Below are 17,849 nucleotides of genomic sequence, written 5' to 3'. Positions count from 1 at the left end.
TTTTCTAGCTGTGTGCTCTTTCGCAAATGACTTTGCCTCTTGAAGCCTCAGTTTCCTCAGCTATAGAATTATGCTAATGATACCTACCTTGTAGATATTATAAGAATGGAATGAGAACATGTATATAAAGTGTCTTTTACTGTGTCTGCACTTGATTGGTCCTCAATAGTGTTAACTGTAGTTTTTATCAGAAAGTAATTATAAAGTACACTGCAATATTGGCTCTGTTCAATACTTTTATGGATACGTGTGAGCTATATTCAGTTGATATAATATTACTGTCAGAACATAACCTGCTCAATACATATAACCTAAACAATGAGCTTTTAAATTATCACTATCAGTTTTAACAGTTGACATTTACTGAGTATTATGTGGCAATCACTGGATTAAGTGCTTTTTCTGCATTATTACATTTAATCTCCACAGAAGTTTGGATGTTGTTATCCCCATTTTATAGAGGAGGAAAATGAAGCTTAGGAAGGAGAAATAAAATGCTCAAAGTTATGTGGCTATTAAGTGCCATTGAGGGCCTAGAATCTGGGTCTGGTCTGAGTCCAAAGGGCAATCTCTAACTTAGATTTTACCACCTCTTACTTGGTTATACAGTCTAAAAAACAGAAAGAGAATCACCTGTTAGAACAACTCTACTCTGCCTTTAGGAAAAATGAAACATGTTGCTTCTCAAAGATTTTAGTTAATTAATAGGGAATCAAATATTCAAACTTGAAGCTGTGACTTTGTAAATTTTCCTGAAATGAGAGAAACTATGACTGTATCATCAGGCCACAACTGCCACCACATGTAACCCGTTTCTTATTTATTTTGCCTCTACTTAGCCTCAAGTTCTTTTTTCACTTTGTGTCTTATAAATGTACCATACATGTGTTATGAACAGCACACCCAGAACCATATTTTGGCATTAAAATTCCATGAAGTCCATTTTGAGAATCAGATTACTATGCTTATTTTTAGCTCTCAACACAAGGCACTCTTTCCATTGCACCTTTAATATCCAGTGATAAAGTGTTATTGAAAATAGCTCTTCTAGCCAAATAAAAATCCTATGTTTGGTTTAATCAGGCCAAACTCATTGACTGGCATTAATGTAATTACGTTACTGAGGCAGCTACCTGCCAGTGCCTCTCCCTTCCTTTCAGTTCAGGACTACCCTCCCACCCCCACTTGCTGCTATATTTATCTATCTTCTTGGCCATAAAAGGCTGGCTGTGTGGTTCTGACATTCTACTGCCTGACCACATGCATTATTTTTGAACCGGCCGCCAGGGTCCTGTCTTTAGCCCTGCCCCTTAACTTTTTCTTGGATTCAGCTTACGTGAGTTTTTCATTTTCTCATCCAGCTCCACGGCTGTGTCGGAACATTTCCACCATCATCACTCTTTTGGAAACTGGTAAGTGTGACATTGATGCAGAAGAATGAACTTGATATTTTATGTGCTTAACAAGCACTATGCTTTCTGTGGTTTCTTTCTGTCTTCGAGTTCAGCAGTTCTCTCAAAGAGATGTCAAAATAGCAGAGAAATAAGAAAGTGGAGCCCCTGGGAAGGAACACAGTGCCAGTTTTTGATGGCACAGCTATCCTCTCAGCTCACTCTATTCTTTTAAAATTAAGCTATCATTCCTTGAACTATAAGGAGATTATAGCTGTCTCAAATGGAACTGTGAGTGTGAGTTAAGTACTCTTTCTAAGTTATAGTTCAGTGGTTTGGTTGAAATCTAGAGCAGATGACATGACAGGAAATCATGTGTTTTCTATTCTCTGTATGCCTACAATACTCCCTGATTACAAATTAGACCAAAAGGAGGTAAATTAACTCGGAAGTCACTAGTTTTTAATTCAGTGATTTTGCTCTGACAATGCTGTGTGGAAAAATGTAAGAGTGCATTGTGATATTCCTAACCCCAAAATGGTTAGGCAATATTTCAGAGGCACATAGATCCCCACATAGTGAACCTAAAGTAAATACTTTCTGTGAATAATTTTTATCATCTTTTTTTGTCTCTAATACCAGTACTAAAGTATCATGTCAGAATTACAACTAGGGAGTAAGTATTTCTTCCTAAATTCTCATTATTTTCCAGAAGAAAATGCAGGTATTAGAGGAACAGAAGACAACCAAACCATCTTTCCACCCAACATACCCTAGCTGTCATGTGTTGCGAATAATCCTGGCTTACTTGCTGAAGAGAGAGTAGTCGTACCTTCATTACAGAGGTCAAACAGAGCTGCGACAACCAGCTCTGTTGACTTAAAGCCAAACCCTGTTTACTTGTAATACATTATCTATGTGCTTGGAATATTGAGTGTTATTAAAAATAAATACCCTGGAGGGAAATAGCAACAGAGTAGAAAATAGAATTGGGGCAAGATATTTTAAGATTTTATTTTGTGAAAATAATAGCATTTCAAGTCATTGAAGTTGTAAATTTAGCTTATAACATAATACATAGGAAGGTCATTGGTATTTATTTGAATATCATTCAAATAACATCTGTCATGTTGCAATGTAGTATGTATCATTACAGAAATGTATCTAATATCTTTATAACTGCCAAACATAATATACTTCTATATTAATATATTCTGACCATTTTGTTTTATCAAAATTCATCTAATAATTATTCATTACACATGATGATTATTCTGTATATTTTAGAGCAGAAAATAGCAATCTATTTAAGGGTCGAAACAAAGTTGCTTGCTAGTAGCTATTTTTTTTCTCTTGGGAAATGCCATGTAGACTGATATCTTCCATGAGTCCCAAGAGAAATACTTCTGGAGTGAAGTTTGCTGGATTTTCTTCTCTAGAGAATACACACTGACTTTTTAAATAGTTTAAATAAAAAATAGACTTAAACTTGACAAAAAATATGGCAAGTTTAGGATTCACTGCTTATTTAGAATTTAAAGAAAAAGATTTGGAAAAAACCCGATTACTTCACAATAATTTTACTTGTAAATTAAAAAAATAAGATTTCAGAACAGGCACGAAAGCATTAAAAATTGGAGTGGGGATGTTCCATAAAACTATTACTTCATTCAGAGTTGTTAATGTGGCTGATAGGCTTCTGTCGGTGGACAGATTAGTCAAGCAATCTAATGCAATGTGAAGTCTCCCTCCCTGTGCTAGGCAAACATATCTCTGACTTTCAGTAGAACTGTTAGCTCAAGTTCACAATACACACTGCTACACTGATGGTTGACTTTATTCATGTTAGAGGATTAAAAACCTTCATGTTCTTAATGGAACAAATAATTTTTCTGGTTTGACACTATGCCTTTTCAAAGTGTTTGTGAGATGTGAGAGAGCCTGTTAAACCTGATAATATAATCATATTCCAGGTTTCAATCCTAGGACTTTCTTTTCCACTTACAATCATTCTCATCTTTATTTATTTATTTTTTTGGCTTTAAATATTATCTATAAACTGGTGAGTCTCAAGTGTAGGTCTTCATCCTAGACCTTTACCTTGTACTCCAAAGTTACGTATCCAACTTCCCACTTAACATCTCCACTTAGATGCCTAGCAGATACCTCAAATGTAGAATATGTTAAACCAATTTCCTGTTCTTCCATCCAAACTGCTGCTTTCTTACACTCCTGCCCATCTCAGTTAACAGCAACTTCTATCTTGCAATTACTCAGGCAAAAACCTTGGAGTCATTTCTCACTGCTCCTTCTTTTACACCCTAATCCAGAACTTTCAGCAAATGCTATTGGTTCTACCTTCAAAACATGTGCAGAGTCTTATCACTTCTCATACTTCCACTGCTATTGCTACCATCTGTAGCCTGGACTATTGTAATGGCCTTTATATTAATTTGCTAGGTCTCCCATAACAAAGCAACATAGATTGGGTAGTTTAAACCATGGAAAGTTATCTTCCCACAATTCTGGAGGCTAGAAATCTGAGATTAAGGTGTCGGCAGAGTTGTTTTTTTCTGAGGCCTCTCCTTGGCTTGGAGATGATTGTCTTCATACAGTCTTCCCTTTGTAGATGTGTCTTTTAATTTCTGTCTTAATTAAAAGACATATCTGTCTTTTAATTTCCTCTTCGTATAAGGACAATGGTTATATTGGATTAGAACCCACCCTGATCACTTCATTTTAACCTCACTCCCTCTGTAAGACCCTATCTTCAATATAAGCACATTCTGAAGTACTGGTGGTTAGGATTTCAAACTATGAATTTTGGAGAATACAGCTTAGCTCATAACAGCCTTCTAATTGGTCTCCTAGCTTTTACTCTTGTCCCTCAACAGTCTGTTCTTCAGAATCAGCAAGAGTGATTCTTAGCTCAGAACCTTCCCATAGCTTCTCAGCCTTTTCAAAATGAGACAAAGTCCTTACAAAGTCTTTTTCAAAACAAGACAAAGGACCCTACACTGTCTGCCTTTTGCCTGGTCCCCGCCCCACACCTCTCTGACATCATCTCCTATACCTTTCCCTGCCCTTCTCTCATTCCATGCAGCGTCGCAGGGCTATGTGCTACTCCTGGAGTACAGCAGGCATGCTCACACTCCAGTGCCTTTGCAATGGCCTTCCATCTAGTGCCTTTGCAACACTCTTCCCCCAGATTGTCTTGTGTTCAGATGTCACTTTCCAGTGAAGCCATCCTCACAAGGCTGTTTAAAATTTCACCCCATCCCCTTTACTGCTTTATTTTTCTCTATAGCATTTAGCACATTCTAATATCCCTTATACTTTATTTGTTTTCGCTGTTGTCTATCTCCTACAATAAATAGAATAGAAGGTTCTACATAAGGTTATCAGAAAAAGATTTTGTTTTGTTTATCTCTGTATTTCTTGTGCTGGAACAGTACCAGGCTCATAGAAGTTCTCAGTAATCATTTGTTGAATGAAAACTACATTGGTTGTTGTACCTGTTCTTCCAGATGCAGCCTCCATCAGAATGAAATGCCAGAAAATTACAAATATGAATTATGAAAGGTCTGAGGAAAAGCATAATAGACAGAGTAGAGCAACTTTGTAAAGACCTGCTAGATATATTTTTAAAAAAAGAAAGAAAAAGGAAGAGAGAGAGAGAGAGAGAGAGAGAGAGGAAGGGAAGAGAGGAAGAGAGAGAGAGAAGGAAAGAAGAAAAAAGAAAGATATGCAAGGACAGAAAGGAGCAAATGAAGTAAAGAGTTTATTGAGAAACCAGTTAAGCTGAACTTCACATCATTTTCCACTTAATCTTTGGAAATAATGAAAGTATTAATTTTTACACATTGGTTTAGATGATTTGTTCTATGGAGTTTGTTTCTTAATAGTTCACTCAAAAATTGTTGCTTTCTTATAGGTTGCCTTGTTCTTCCCTCTGGGACACATGATGTCTCTGCCGTTTTATCAGAAATTCCATGAGCACTATGATCGTAGCTACCGCAGCAAGGACCTTCGCACCGCCATGAGCCAGTACCACGAGCAGGAGAAGAAAAGTTCTGCCATCTACACCCATGGCTCCACAGCCTACAGCAGCCGCTCATCGGCTGCGCACCGCCAGGAATCCCAGGCCTTCAGCCAGGCATCAGAGGCCTCCTACCAGCAGCAAGCGTCCCGGGCCACCGAGTCCAGCCTTGCGTCTGCAGTCAGTCGGAAGGCCGTCTCGGCCTACGATTATGGCTACTCCCATGGGTATGTCAAAAGCAGCCTTCCAACCTTAGGGTGAAGGCACATTCTCAGAATGAATACCTCTCCCATATCACATTTTCCTTTCTTCTTAAATCTGGCAGCCCTACATTTAAACCAGGTGTGGAGCAAGGCTGTGTATCTGGGAAACCTGGGACTTAGGTCTACCTCTTTCCCTTCATCCCATCTGAGTTTCACAAGGAACTTCACAGTAACACTAGGAAGTCTTGCTTGATTTCTAAAAGCAGAGACGTTTTGCCACAGGTTGCTTTTGCAGCAGCAGCGCCAGAAAATATTTCAACACTCAGGGCAGGTTTCCTGGCTCTCAGAATGTTTCTACTTAGATGAGAAGGCAGTAGAGAATTTAAAATTCACAGGTCACGGGAGCCCAAACTACAGCAGTGATGTGTCCTATTTTTTTTTTTCCCCAGTATCTGAGAGCCAGTGTTAAAACTCAGAGCTATTATTATTGAAGCAGCAAGTATTTTCTTTAGCCAAGACATTTTGTAAAAACATACCCTATCTCAGCAAGCCTCAGAATACGAGGAACAAACCTGTATTTCCACATAATTAGATATATTGACCCACTGCAAAAGGAAGACCACAAGATAGAGGAAAAGAGAGAGTTACTATAGGAAAAGAGAGAGTTACTATAGGATTCTAGAAAGAGTGGAGTTTAGATGCAAATCTGGTCAGCCAAGCTACCCCAGGCTGCTGTTTCTTTGGAAACAGTGAAGTTGAGGTAAGTTGGACTGTTGTAACCAGAAACCCCTTGCATGGAGGCCAGCCCCTGGGCTGGGAATCAAGCTGCTTCTCTGTCAACAGCTCCTGAGGTCCTCCAGGCAAGAGTGCGATGTCTCATTCTTATCGATAAAATTTCAAACAGCAACCTTACTGATAATCTTTGCTATTAGAGCAGTTTCTCAGTGAGTCTGCAGTCACTCAGAGAAGAAGGTTACCATGACACTTTACAGCAGCAGTGTCCCTAGTAGAAATGTTTCCTGTGAACTTTGCATTTGGCTTCTCTGTATCTGTTGTTCCAGCCTGATGACTGCTGGGCAGATATTTACAGTCTCAGTCCAAACCAATTTTAATTTTTTCAATACCCAGAATGAAACATTTTGTGGGGATTAAAAAGCACTCACAAGATACATGTGATTTTATTTAAAATCTACCCATAGTCCTCAGGAAGAATTGCTGAACTTCAACACGTAAAAACTTCTGGGCTATGTGGTAAATAACCACCTGTTGCCTTGAATTCTCTCCAAAGCTTCTAGCATTATGTTGTAAATATAATAAAATTAAGTCTTACAAAATTTGAGTCCACAAAATATCTGTTAGGGCATCTGGAAAAGGCATTTAAAATTATTGAGAAAATAACACTGGTTTTTATGACTAGAAGTGAGGAACGTTTCCGAAGGCAGAAATTCCTGAATCCCCGCTGGGTTTCAGCAGCGTGTGAGCTATGAGCTATGGCTGCCTTTTCGTGGGCGCGGGCAGTGACATCCTGGGAGCTTCCCTACATTCAGTAAGAGAACCAGAGTCCAGTGGGGTTACCTGGAATGTGTGATGGCAGCGTTCTGAAATTCCATTTAAAATGGAACAGGATCATTTTGCAATTGCACTTTCATGAGTCATATTCTGCCATGGGGTATTCATAAGGACCTCGAATTGGCTGAAAATATGGAAATATTGTTACCGATAGGAATTTATTTCTTGAAGCACTTGCTTCAAGTAACTGCTTTGTAAAGGAAAACTGAGGGGAATTAACACAATTTGTATATAAAAGCATCATTTTGGCCTCTTGAACGATGTTTCATAGGTGTGTTGCATAACCTCATTTAGGAAAGCAGCTGTCTTACAGTTTAAATATCCATCTTCCTGGACTGTTTGTGCTGAGTCTATAGAAGATGAGTATTTTCATTATCATACAGTTGTTAATGTACCTCCTTGTGTGTTATTTCATTTTCCCAATGCTGTAGAATCTATAGAGTTTACGAATTTATATTTTTGAGTTCTTTACTTTTTCAACTCTATTGCTAAATTTTGTTTAAATTATTTTAATTTTACACAAATCCTCCTTTTAACTACATGTGCAATATTTATATTTATTCATAATCTGATATATTACACCAAACATTAGTAATTGAACTTCTGAGCATTTTTATCTTATTCAGAAAACACTTGCTGTGTATAGTCTTTGGAAGACTTAGTCATTTTAGCTATACAGTATCTCAGATAATAAACTTTCTATAGGAAATGGAACTATAATCATTTTTCTACATTCAGCCTCTCATCTTGTTCCTTCTATGTATGTATTTATATAATTAAGTATTTATTAATGGCTTGGTATGTTTGAAGAACTCAAACTCCTTGGTAGAAAAATGTCGACCTGGAAATGTTGACCTAGAAACAACAGAAAGGAAAATGCCAATATTTCTCCTTTGTATAATGCAATGTAAAAGAAAAGAAAGCCAGCCTAACTCTAGGGATATTTTAGTCTTTCTTTGTTTACGCAACTAGAGCTAACAGGTGCAGATAATATTCTTTGAACATTTCAAACTCTTCATAAAACTTGTAGATCCTGTTTTAGATTTTTCAAAGTGGAACAACTTTTTCCTGCTAAATGAAATATCCCTCTATGAATTATGAATGGTGTTGTTGATTAAAACCCCTAGGGTTGGAAATGCAATTCTGTGGAGTGTATGTAAGCACTAGGTTTGATCTATTTTTAGCCTCTGCTTTGCAGTTAGATGTCCAGTGTTAAAGTGGAAACTATGGAGATTTATACGTGCGTGGGAATTGGCTGACCTCGGTAAGTCTTAAAAACAATGGTTCATTCAGTGTCAGTGTGGTTATAGCACCGATCAGTTACCAATTGCATTATGAGCCAAAGGTTATAAAATAAATTCTGGAAGGCTTATTTTAAATGCCTTTAGTCTTAGTCACAGTAAGAAAAAACCCTAAAGTAAAGAAAGTAATTCAAGAAAACAGAAAGATACAAGATTGTTGTTTTATGCTAGTAATCCACGATACTATCAGGAATTAAAAAAGAAAGAGTACTCATGACCATTTTGCACCTCTGTCCATTAATAGATTTTAACAGACTCCTGGATGATCTGAAATTATGTGCAAAATTATGCACAGATGAGAATTTGTGTGTGTAAGCAGAGAAGGGCTATAGCTTTCATCAGAATCTCAGAGAACTTTGTGACTTAACAAAGTCAGAACCACTGCACTAGAAAGTATACATTATGAATACCAGACAGCCCAGTGTGTGACTTAGGGTCCCTTTCCTAATGCCAAATTGTAAGAATTTAAGATGAAATAAGGCAGATGTTTATAGAGAATACAGTATTATGGAAAGAAAGTTACCTTGTCTTTTGAGTAAACTGGATCATATGTGAAGTGGAAATAGCAAAAGAAATATTTGTTACACTTGATAAGTAGGAATAAATAACTTTCTAAAAGAACAACATAGCAAAGTTCTTAGATGATAAAATGATTTAGAGTTGTCTCTCAACCCTCTATAGTAATGGCAGACATTTAACTGTCTCATTCTAAACAGATTAAAATTTAGTCCATATGATGCAGTTAAGCTTAACATCCTCTGTCCACTGTTTCTTTACAATAACCCCAAGAAGTAGAAATTATTATCTTCATTTTACAAAAGAAAAAAATGGAGAACAAAAATATTAAGTGACCTCCTTTCCTTAATAAGTCGTGGAATAAGGATGTGAACCCTCCTCCTATGTGAGTCCCCCTGCTTTCCACGGGTACCCGATGCCAATTATAGTCAGTAACTCCCCTTGACTACGCTGCCAACAGATTTTTCTTGAAACATCAATATACAGATTTGCGTTATGCTTCCTTTTATCTACCTTTGTCCTGGAGAAGCCATTGAGCACCAAAGTAACCAAGATTTAGATCAGGGAACAATAAATGGAAGGGCACAAATTCTAAGACAAAAAAATCCTAGGGCATTCATGAATGCGAAGCCTGGAAACTTACAGATTCTTTAACTAATCACTTGGAATCAGCCATAGAGACTCCCAAGGGACACTGGAAGACACCAGTTTTGGGATGAGAAAACTGAGGCTTGAATGACTTATCCAGGGTACTCTGCCTAACTTTGAGTTGTGCCCCTTTTCTACATTCAGGTCATGTTGATCTAATCCTCTAAGTTGTTGCCCAGATAATAATCTCTTCTGGAATTACTAGAGTTTTCAAAGAACATGCTAATACTCAAACCAACTCTAAATCAGACACAAGGTGTCAGTGCTAAAAATAGAGAACACTAAACACAGAAACCCTCATCTTTTATTAGCGAGTCTGATTATAGCAAGATCTGAGTGAGATCTAAAAACTTGCTCCATCTCCTACTCCAATATGATTTCCAAAGCTGTTACCAAAGAAATCTATTCCTTTGTGAACATTTTTGTGTCTTGACCTCAGCGATCAGCATCAGTTTAGTGTCTGTTTTCTACATATCCATTTCCAGATGGTATAAGGGGAAGTAGATAACCTTTGAAATCCAACAAGCAAATGCATACAGTAGTCCCCCCTTATCCACAGTTTCACTTTCTGCAATTTTAGTTACCCTCAGTCAACCTTGGTCCAAAAATAGTAAATGGAAAATTCCAGAAATAAATAATTCAGAGGTATTAAATTGCATATCATTCTGAATAGCATGATGAAATCAAACATACCCTCTTGAACTGTCCCACCAGGAATGAATCATTCCTTTGTCTAGCATATCCATGCTGTATATGCTACTCATCTATTAGTTGCTTAACCCTCTTGGTTATCAGAGCAAACTGTCATGATATTGCAGTGCTTGTGTTCACATAACCCGTATTTTACTCAATAATAGCCCCAAAGTGCAAGTATAGTGATGCTGGCAATTTAGATATGCCAAAGAGAAGCTGTAAAGTGCTTCCTTTAAGTGAAAGGTATATATGTATTGGAAAAAACATAGTCTATATTGATTTTGGTACTATCTATGGTTTCAGGCAACCACTGGGGGTCTTGTAATATGTCTCCTTGGATGAGGGGGGACTACTGTACTTGCAATTAGGCTTATAACTTTGGATAAGCTAATTAACCTCTCAGTTTCTTCATCTGTAAAATAAGGAAAATGATGGACAATCTTGAGGGACACTCAGGTAGATAGGTCTTACAGAGTTAATCTTCTAAGGTATTTAATGTAATGGTTGTCACATGAAGAACACTCAGTGAGGTTGAGGTATTGTTCATTCATTCAGTAAATATTTACCCAGTGCCTCCAGTGTGCTAAGCACTGTTCTAGGTGCTTGGAATAAATTACTGAACAGAATTGACCAAGATTTTTGCCCTCAAGGAGCATATATTCCAGCATGGCGGTAAATGTAACAATAAATGTAATAAAAATAGACATTGAGTTTTATATTATATGAAAAGGTAATAAATGTTATTAAAGCAATAAAAAAAGAGGAAAGTAAGAGAGATCAGGTACGTAGGGTGGGGTACAGACTGGAATTTTAAATAAGATGGTCAGGCCTTATTGAGAAGGTGATATCTGAGCAAAGACATGAAGTAGTTGAGAGAGTTCACCATGAGGTTATCTGGGGAAAAGGTACACCAGGAGTCAGGAACAGTCAGTGCAAGATCTTACAGTGATAGCATCGAGGCCAGTAAGGTAATGAAGAATGAGGGGAAGAGTAGATGGAGATGTCAGAAAGATAGTGGACGGAGCAGTGCCAATCATGTAGGGCCTTATGGGCCATTGTAAAGACTTTTTATCCTGAGTTAAAGGGGGCAGCTGTGGCAGAGTTTTGAGCAGGAAAATGACATGATCTAAGTTGTATTGGGATTGCTATGGCTGCTGTATGGAGAACAGACTATTGGGCACAGCAGAGGCAGGCCACCCAGTTAGGAGACTAATGCTGCAGTCCAGGTAGGAGCAGATGCGTAGTAATAAAGGATGTGGTGAGCACTGGTCATATTTTTGGATCCATTAGTTTTTGCCAAATTCTAAGTACTGTCAGATTTTTCACAGAGGTCTTCATGTCCCTTAGCCATGAATTTTGAGGCTGCAAAAAGATCTATTTAGATGTTCTGTGTCCAGTGGATCTTCTGAGACTCTAGCAGTATGGTGATGGTAAAACTTTTTGCTTATTCTCCATTCCCAAAGATTCCAATGAAGTACCTTGTTCTGTTGTTACTGCTTTTATGATATTACTAAGAAAAACACATGAAATAACCACAGTTGTATGAAATTGAAACTGATCTGTAGATTCGAGTGGCTGAATCTGAATTACATAAAATTACCGAACTGATAGACTTTTATGGGAAATGAAGTTTGCTTGGAAAGCTGCTGTTATATCAAGGTGTTGCATTCTAAAAATAGTCTCATAGCTTTTTGTCTAAATAAAAGTTTAATTATTATAAATAAGGAAAAAGCACTATAGTTTCTAGGTAAACAGAAATCAATATGGCAGGTCCTCAAATAGCATTGCTTCATTCGAAACTGTTTTGTTATAATGTTGATGATGAAAATAAAATCGATTCCCAGCTGGGGCCACTATCTATGTGGAGTTTGTATGTCCTTCCATGTCTGTGTGGATTTTCCCCAGGTACTCCGGTTTCCTTCCACATCCCAAAGATGTGCATGTAAGGCGAACTGGTGTGTCTGTATTGTCCCAGTCTGATTGAGTGGTGGCGTGGGTGTGAATGCACCCTGCTATGGAAGGGCGTCCTGTCCAGGATGAGTTCCCGCCTTGCACCCGGAGCTGCCAGGATAGGTAGGCTCTGGCCACCCATGACCCTGTACTGGAATAAGTGTGTTGGAAAATCATTATCTTACTTGTTTTTATTAATCTTTCTTAAATGTATGTATAGCTCACATTTATTTCAATGTTTAATATTAGAAGTGTTTGGGGTCTTTATTTAGAAATTTGGTGATGTTTTTGTGACCAAAAATATGCCATAGGAACTTAACTCTTTTTTGTACCAATTAACCTATAGTAGAATTGATTTTGTTATTCACCATTTTGCTTAAAATTACAGTTTCCAAGTCTCTATCAACAACATTAAGCGAGGAACTTAACTCTTATTTGTACCAATTAACCTATAGTAGAATTGATTTTGTTATTCACCATTTTGCTTAAAATTACAGTTTCCAAGTCTCTATCAACAACATTAATACTGTACAATATTCTGGGATGTGTATTCCAAAAGTTAAGTACCAAGAAAATGACAAGTCACATTCCTTCCTATATGGTAGAAGGTCAGAGGAAAATCCAATGAAAGCAGAAAAGCCAGTTACTTCTTTAAAAGGCAGTTGAGTTATGTTCTGAATCCCAAAGATGAACCCTGAGTCCAAGGAGAGGAGCTCTCACCATACCAATCTCCTGCCCCCACTCTCGCTGTTATAAATGTGCAGCTTGTTGGCAGAGAGAGAGCTATAATCAGCAATTTGTTGATGCATAGAACTGTGGAATGTTAAAGCAGGAAAAGACCAAAAGCTCGTCTAATTTAAGCCCCTCCTTTTACAGATATATAAACGGGCCTAGAAAGACATGATTCATTCTCTACTTCCTGTGCTTTACATTGAAAATAGTATTTGTCGGGCTACTTTGCAGGTTAAATTTAAGTTTAGATGATACAAGATACCTCTAGAATGACATTAATCTTCCATAGGCAGGTGAATCATGCTGTGAGAAGGAAGGCACGTCCTTTAATAGAGTAGGAATAGAATGAGTCAGCCAAAGGTAGAGGAAGAGCAAAGCAGTTACCATCCTGGGCTTGGAGGTGAAAGGTTAGCTCTGTCCACTGTTAGCTCTTCCACGCAGCAGGGTGTAACTGAGCTTCTTTGCTGAGATCTCTGAATTCTGGAAGACCAATGCATCCATTGCAACAGACTTTTTCCCCACCGCAACCTTTCTAAATAAAACAAAAGAAAGCAGGAGCATCTCAAATGAGGAAGGTAAATTTTATGTAATGTCTAGTCAATCACAGTGACCATCCCCAAAGTGGAGTGAGATGTGGGTTGCTGAGCTGCTTTGTAAGTGAGTTAATAAGACTAACTTTTATAAGCTGGACAATTTTCAGTCTACAGATTTAAACTCTATAAGGCATCTACTGATACTCTTGTCAAGTGTTCTGCATAATACAATTTCTAGGGAATAGAGAGTAAAGTCTTTCCCTTCTGCTTAAAAATAGATCATAATCTAGACTGGTTAAATTAATTTCTGAAATAGTCAGAAATAGATAAAAACTGAAGGATGTATGTAGATAAGAACCATAAAAAATTTAAATCTCTCAATGTTTTCACTATTCACTCTTTCTAGAACATGTGACTATTCTACATTCATAGTAAGAGTGGTTCAGATCCCCATGGTGTTTGCTTTTAGATGAATAGCTGTGGAGAGTTAACAGAAAAGGAGAGTATAACGTTACTTGTCAGTGGAAATTTAAATAATGAAAAAATAAAGCAGTACATACAAGAAAAAAACTGGTTATATTTCTATTTAAGTAGCTAAATTTTTTTTGAAGAAAACTAAAAACAAGATATTTCTATGGCCTAGAGAGGGAAATGGAGAAAGGGGAAAAAAGATTAATGCAAAAAAACAAAAACAAAATAAAAAAGCCAAGAGATGCTTATTTATTATAACACTACATGTCAGTAAAGTTCAAGGTGATGCTAGTTAAACTAAATTCATGTTTGTATCTTATAAGAAGCTTTTTCTGCATAGTATATTAGCAAAAGATAGGTTCTTTTCAGCCTCCTACTTGTCTAACTTTGATGTTCTCTTTAATCCTACATAAGTGTCCAGATTGGGAAACCAGAGAATCGAAAGGGCAGTAGAAAGTGTTGAGGATGACATATATCAAAGGAAGAGCATAGACCAAAACTGCTCTAAATCAAAAGTAGTTCCAAAACAACCTTTTCACAAAAGCCTAAAGGAAGTATATTCTTTCAAGTTTGCAAGAGGGAGAAATGTGGCCAGTAGAAAAGCTGACATGAGAAAAGAGAATGCAAACTACAAGTGCATGTTACTGACACTCCTGGAGATTCTGAAGATTCGATAAATGGAACTTGAGATACCAGAAGCCCCTAAGAGGAGTGGCTGACTAAATGAACACCAACAGTCAAGAAGGACCATTCTCAAGATGCTATCCCATAGTTTACTAAAACCACTGCCTCCTCTTCCTGGTAAACAGGTGAGAATTTTGTCTACAAGCAACAGAACTAAGTTGTAAATATACAGAAAGATGCAATTTTAAAGGAAAAATGTCAGAATAATAAGATGAATTCAGCTCTATTGTGATCGCTAAGTAAAGTCTAATAGCAACACAGATAATTCAACAATCAAAATTGAGCATTAATTTTTAAGTTTTTGTACAGACAGCTTATCCTGGGATGTCCTACACATCTTTCAATGTCTAGCTTTTCACAAAGAAGTCCCTGATAACCCCAGACAGAAATTTTCTTTCAAGCCTGTAAATTCTAATTTTGTTTGCACTAGTCTTTCTGCTTATCTGTCTGCCTTCCTTCTGTCCTTCCATCCTTTCTTCCTTGATTGACATAATACAATGTGTCAGGCTTGGTAGCATTCACTCTCCTACTAGATGCAAAGCCCTTGGAAAACAAGGGTCTTTATCTTCTTCATATCCCCTTTCCATTCCAGTGTCAAGCACAGTATTTTGCACACAGTGGATCCTGAATAAGTTTTCTGTTGATAAAATCACTATGGAAAGTTAAAAAATAAAACCTGAAGATTTCAGTAGTACTCTAACATATAACACGATCTGAAAGGCTATTCATTAATAATGTTTGAAATCAACTTTCTCCTGCACTTTCTAAAATATCAGCTGGATTGTATGCTAAGTTTATGTTTAACTTTATAAGTAACCACTCAACTGTTTTCCAAAATGGTTATACCATTTTATATTCCCATAGCAATGTATGAGGATTCCAACATCAGTTATTTTCTGTCTTATATATTATTGCCATTCTAGTGGGTATGTAGTGGGATCTCATTGTGGTTTTAATTTGCAATTTCTTAATAACTAATGATATCGACAATTTTTTAATGTGCTTATTAACCATTTGTATGTCTTCTTTAGTGAAATGCTTATTCAAATCTTTTGCTCATTTAAAATTTTTTTCTGCTTATTATTAAGTTGTCAGTTATTTAAATATTTTATAAACAAGTCCTTTAATAGATATACGTTTACAAATATTCTCTTTTATTCTGTGCCTTGTCTCTTATCAGTGCCTTTCAAAAACCAGAATTTTTAATTTCAATGAAGTTTAGTTAATAAGTTTTTTATTTTTGAATCATGGTTCTGGTGTTATATCTAAGAACTCTTTAGCTAAATCAACACAATAAAGTTTCTCTTATCTTTTCTTCTAAGAGTTTTATAATTTTAGCTTTTACATTTAAAAATATAGGGGGGGGGGAGGAAAAAAAATGATGTAGATGATAGAGGCTCTGTTCATTCCTCTGGTGACCAAATCAAAGTTGTTGCAGAAACAAGGAGCAGCATGAAGGAAAAATCTCCTGGAATCTTTATGAACAAGCCATACAACTAGGGAGAACTCCAAGAAATCTCCCTGCAAAGACAGAAGGTAGGACAGGGCGAGGACGTGGGGCTGCCGGGTCTTGAGTGGTCGAGTGGTCTAGTGGGCCGGAGGCTGCGGCAGCAGCAGATGCCTCTTAAAGGGGCTGCGTCCATGGGTAGATTTTCCCCGTGACAGACCTGCTTGCTCTGAGCACCAGTGCCGATTTGGCTGCACGCAGTGGGCACTAGGGACTTACAGGAGACATTGTCAGAGTGAGGGCTGAGGTGAGACTCGCTCTGTACAGAAGTGCCAGCAGTATCCATTGTTCCCTGTTGAGACCTCCCCCTTCCCAGTGCGCTGGAAACAATGCAGCTGTAGCCATAACATCATCAAACTGGATAGCAGAGGTCGCTCCACCCAAAGGATTCCCTGAAACCTCACCTCCCCCAACTCATGGCCCCACCCAAGCCACATCCAAGTTATCCTCAGTGAGTCAGGTGCTCCTTGCTGAGCAGTGCCTAGACTCACAGTGGAGGCACTTGGCCTCGGTTTCTGGTGTGGCCTTTTGAGGCAACTATAAGCACAGCATCTGTGGATTATTTGCTGAATCTTAACAGGTGGCCCTGGAGGGGTAGAGGCTTGGGCTAAGGTTGGCCTGCAGCTGAACCCCTCTCAGGACTGTGCCACTGGACACCTACTTCACAAATCCACACTAATAAGACCAGGAGACTAAGGAGCTTTGCTTAGTACATAGAAACAGACACAGAAAAGCAGCCAAAATGGGAAGACAAAGAAGCAGAAACCATATGAGAGAACAGAACAGAGATCCAGATATAATGGAGTCAAGTAATCTAACAGATGCAGAGTTCAAAACAATGGTTTTAAAGATGCTCAATGAACTTTGGGGAAGCGTGGATAAATTCAGTGAGAACTTCAACAAAGAGATAAAAAACATAAAAATAGAAATGAAAATTATAAAAGGAAACCAGTCTGAAATGAAGAACACATTATCTGAGATGAGAAGTGTATTAAATGGAATAAACAAAGGAATAAACAGTGAATAAAGAAAAGGATCAAATGCCCTATCTAGAGGATGGGAAAGCCAAGGACACCCTATCAGAATGACAAGGGAGAAGATGCCAAGACTATAAAAATAATTAAGGAGCATATGGGAAAACTATTAAGAGTCTAAATATCTATCTGATTGGCATAAGTGAAGAAAATTAAGATGTTGAGCAGCTGTTTGAAGAAACAATAATGGAAAACTTCCCTAACCTGATGAAGGAAATGGACATAAAACCCCAGGAAGCTCAGAGAATTCCAAAAATTAGGGGTCCAAAGAGGTCCACACCAAGACACATCGTAAGTAAAATGCCAAAGGTTAAATACAAAGAAAAAATATGAAAAGCAGCAAGAGAAAAACAATTACTTATAAGGGAAAACCCATAAGACTGGCAGCTGATTTCTCCAAAGAAACTATGCAGGACAAAAAGGCTTGGCAAAAAATTTTTGACAGGATGAAGACCCAGGATCTACAACCAAGGATATTTTGTCCAGCAAAGCTATCACGTAGAGGTGAAGGACAGATAAAGTGCTTCCCAGACAAAAATAAGCTAAAGGAATTTATCACTATCAAGCCAGGATTACAG

At 37.6% G+C, this 17,849-nt stretch overlaps 1 protein-coding gene across 1 annotated transcript in view; it reads left to right on the top strand.

Annotated features, from left to right (window-relative positions):
* LOC111731424 (myomesin-1-like) overlaps positions 1 to 17,849 on the top strand; it is a gene marked incomplete at its 3' end in the record, with an annotated part of 54,157 nt that overhangs the window by 11,141 nt on the left and 25,167 nt on the right. The window contains exon 3 of the mRNA XM_023523046.1: positions 5,326 to 5,657. Coding sequence (XP_023378814.1) covers positions 5,326 to 5,657 — 332 coding nt within the window. The remainder of the gene's footprint in view (positions 1 to 5,325; positions 5,658 to 17,849) is intronic.

The sequence above is a fragment of the Pteropus vampyrus genome, unplaced genomic scaffold (assembly GCF_000151845.1).
Source record: "Pteropus vampyrus isolate Shadow unplaced genomic scaffold, Pvam_2.0 Scaffold373, whole genome shotgun sequence".
Taxonomy (NCBI): Eukaryota; Metazoa; Chordata; class Mammalia; order Chiroptera; family Pteropodidae; genus Pteropus; species Pteropus vampyrus.
The sequence above is the reverse complement of the archived record's forward strand: the minus strand, read 5'-3'. Positions and strand labels throughout refer to the sequence as shown.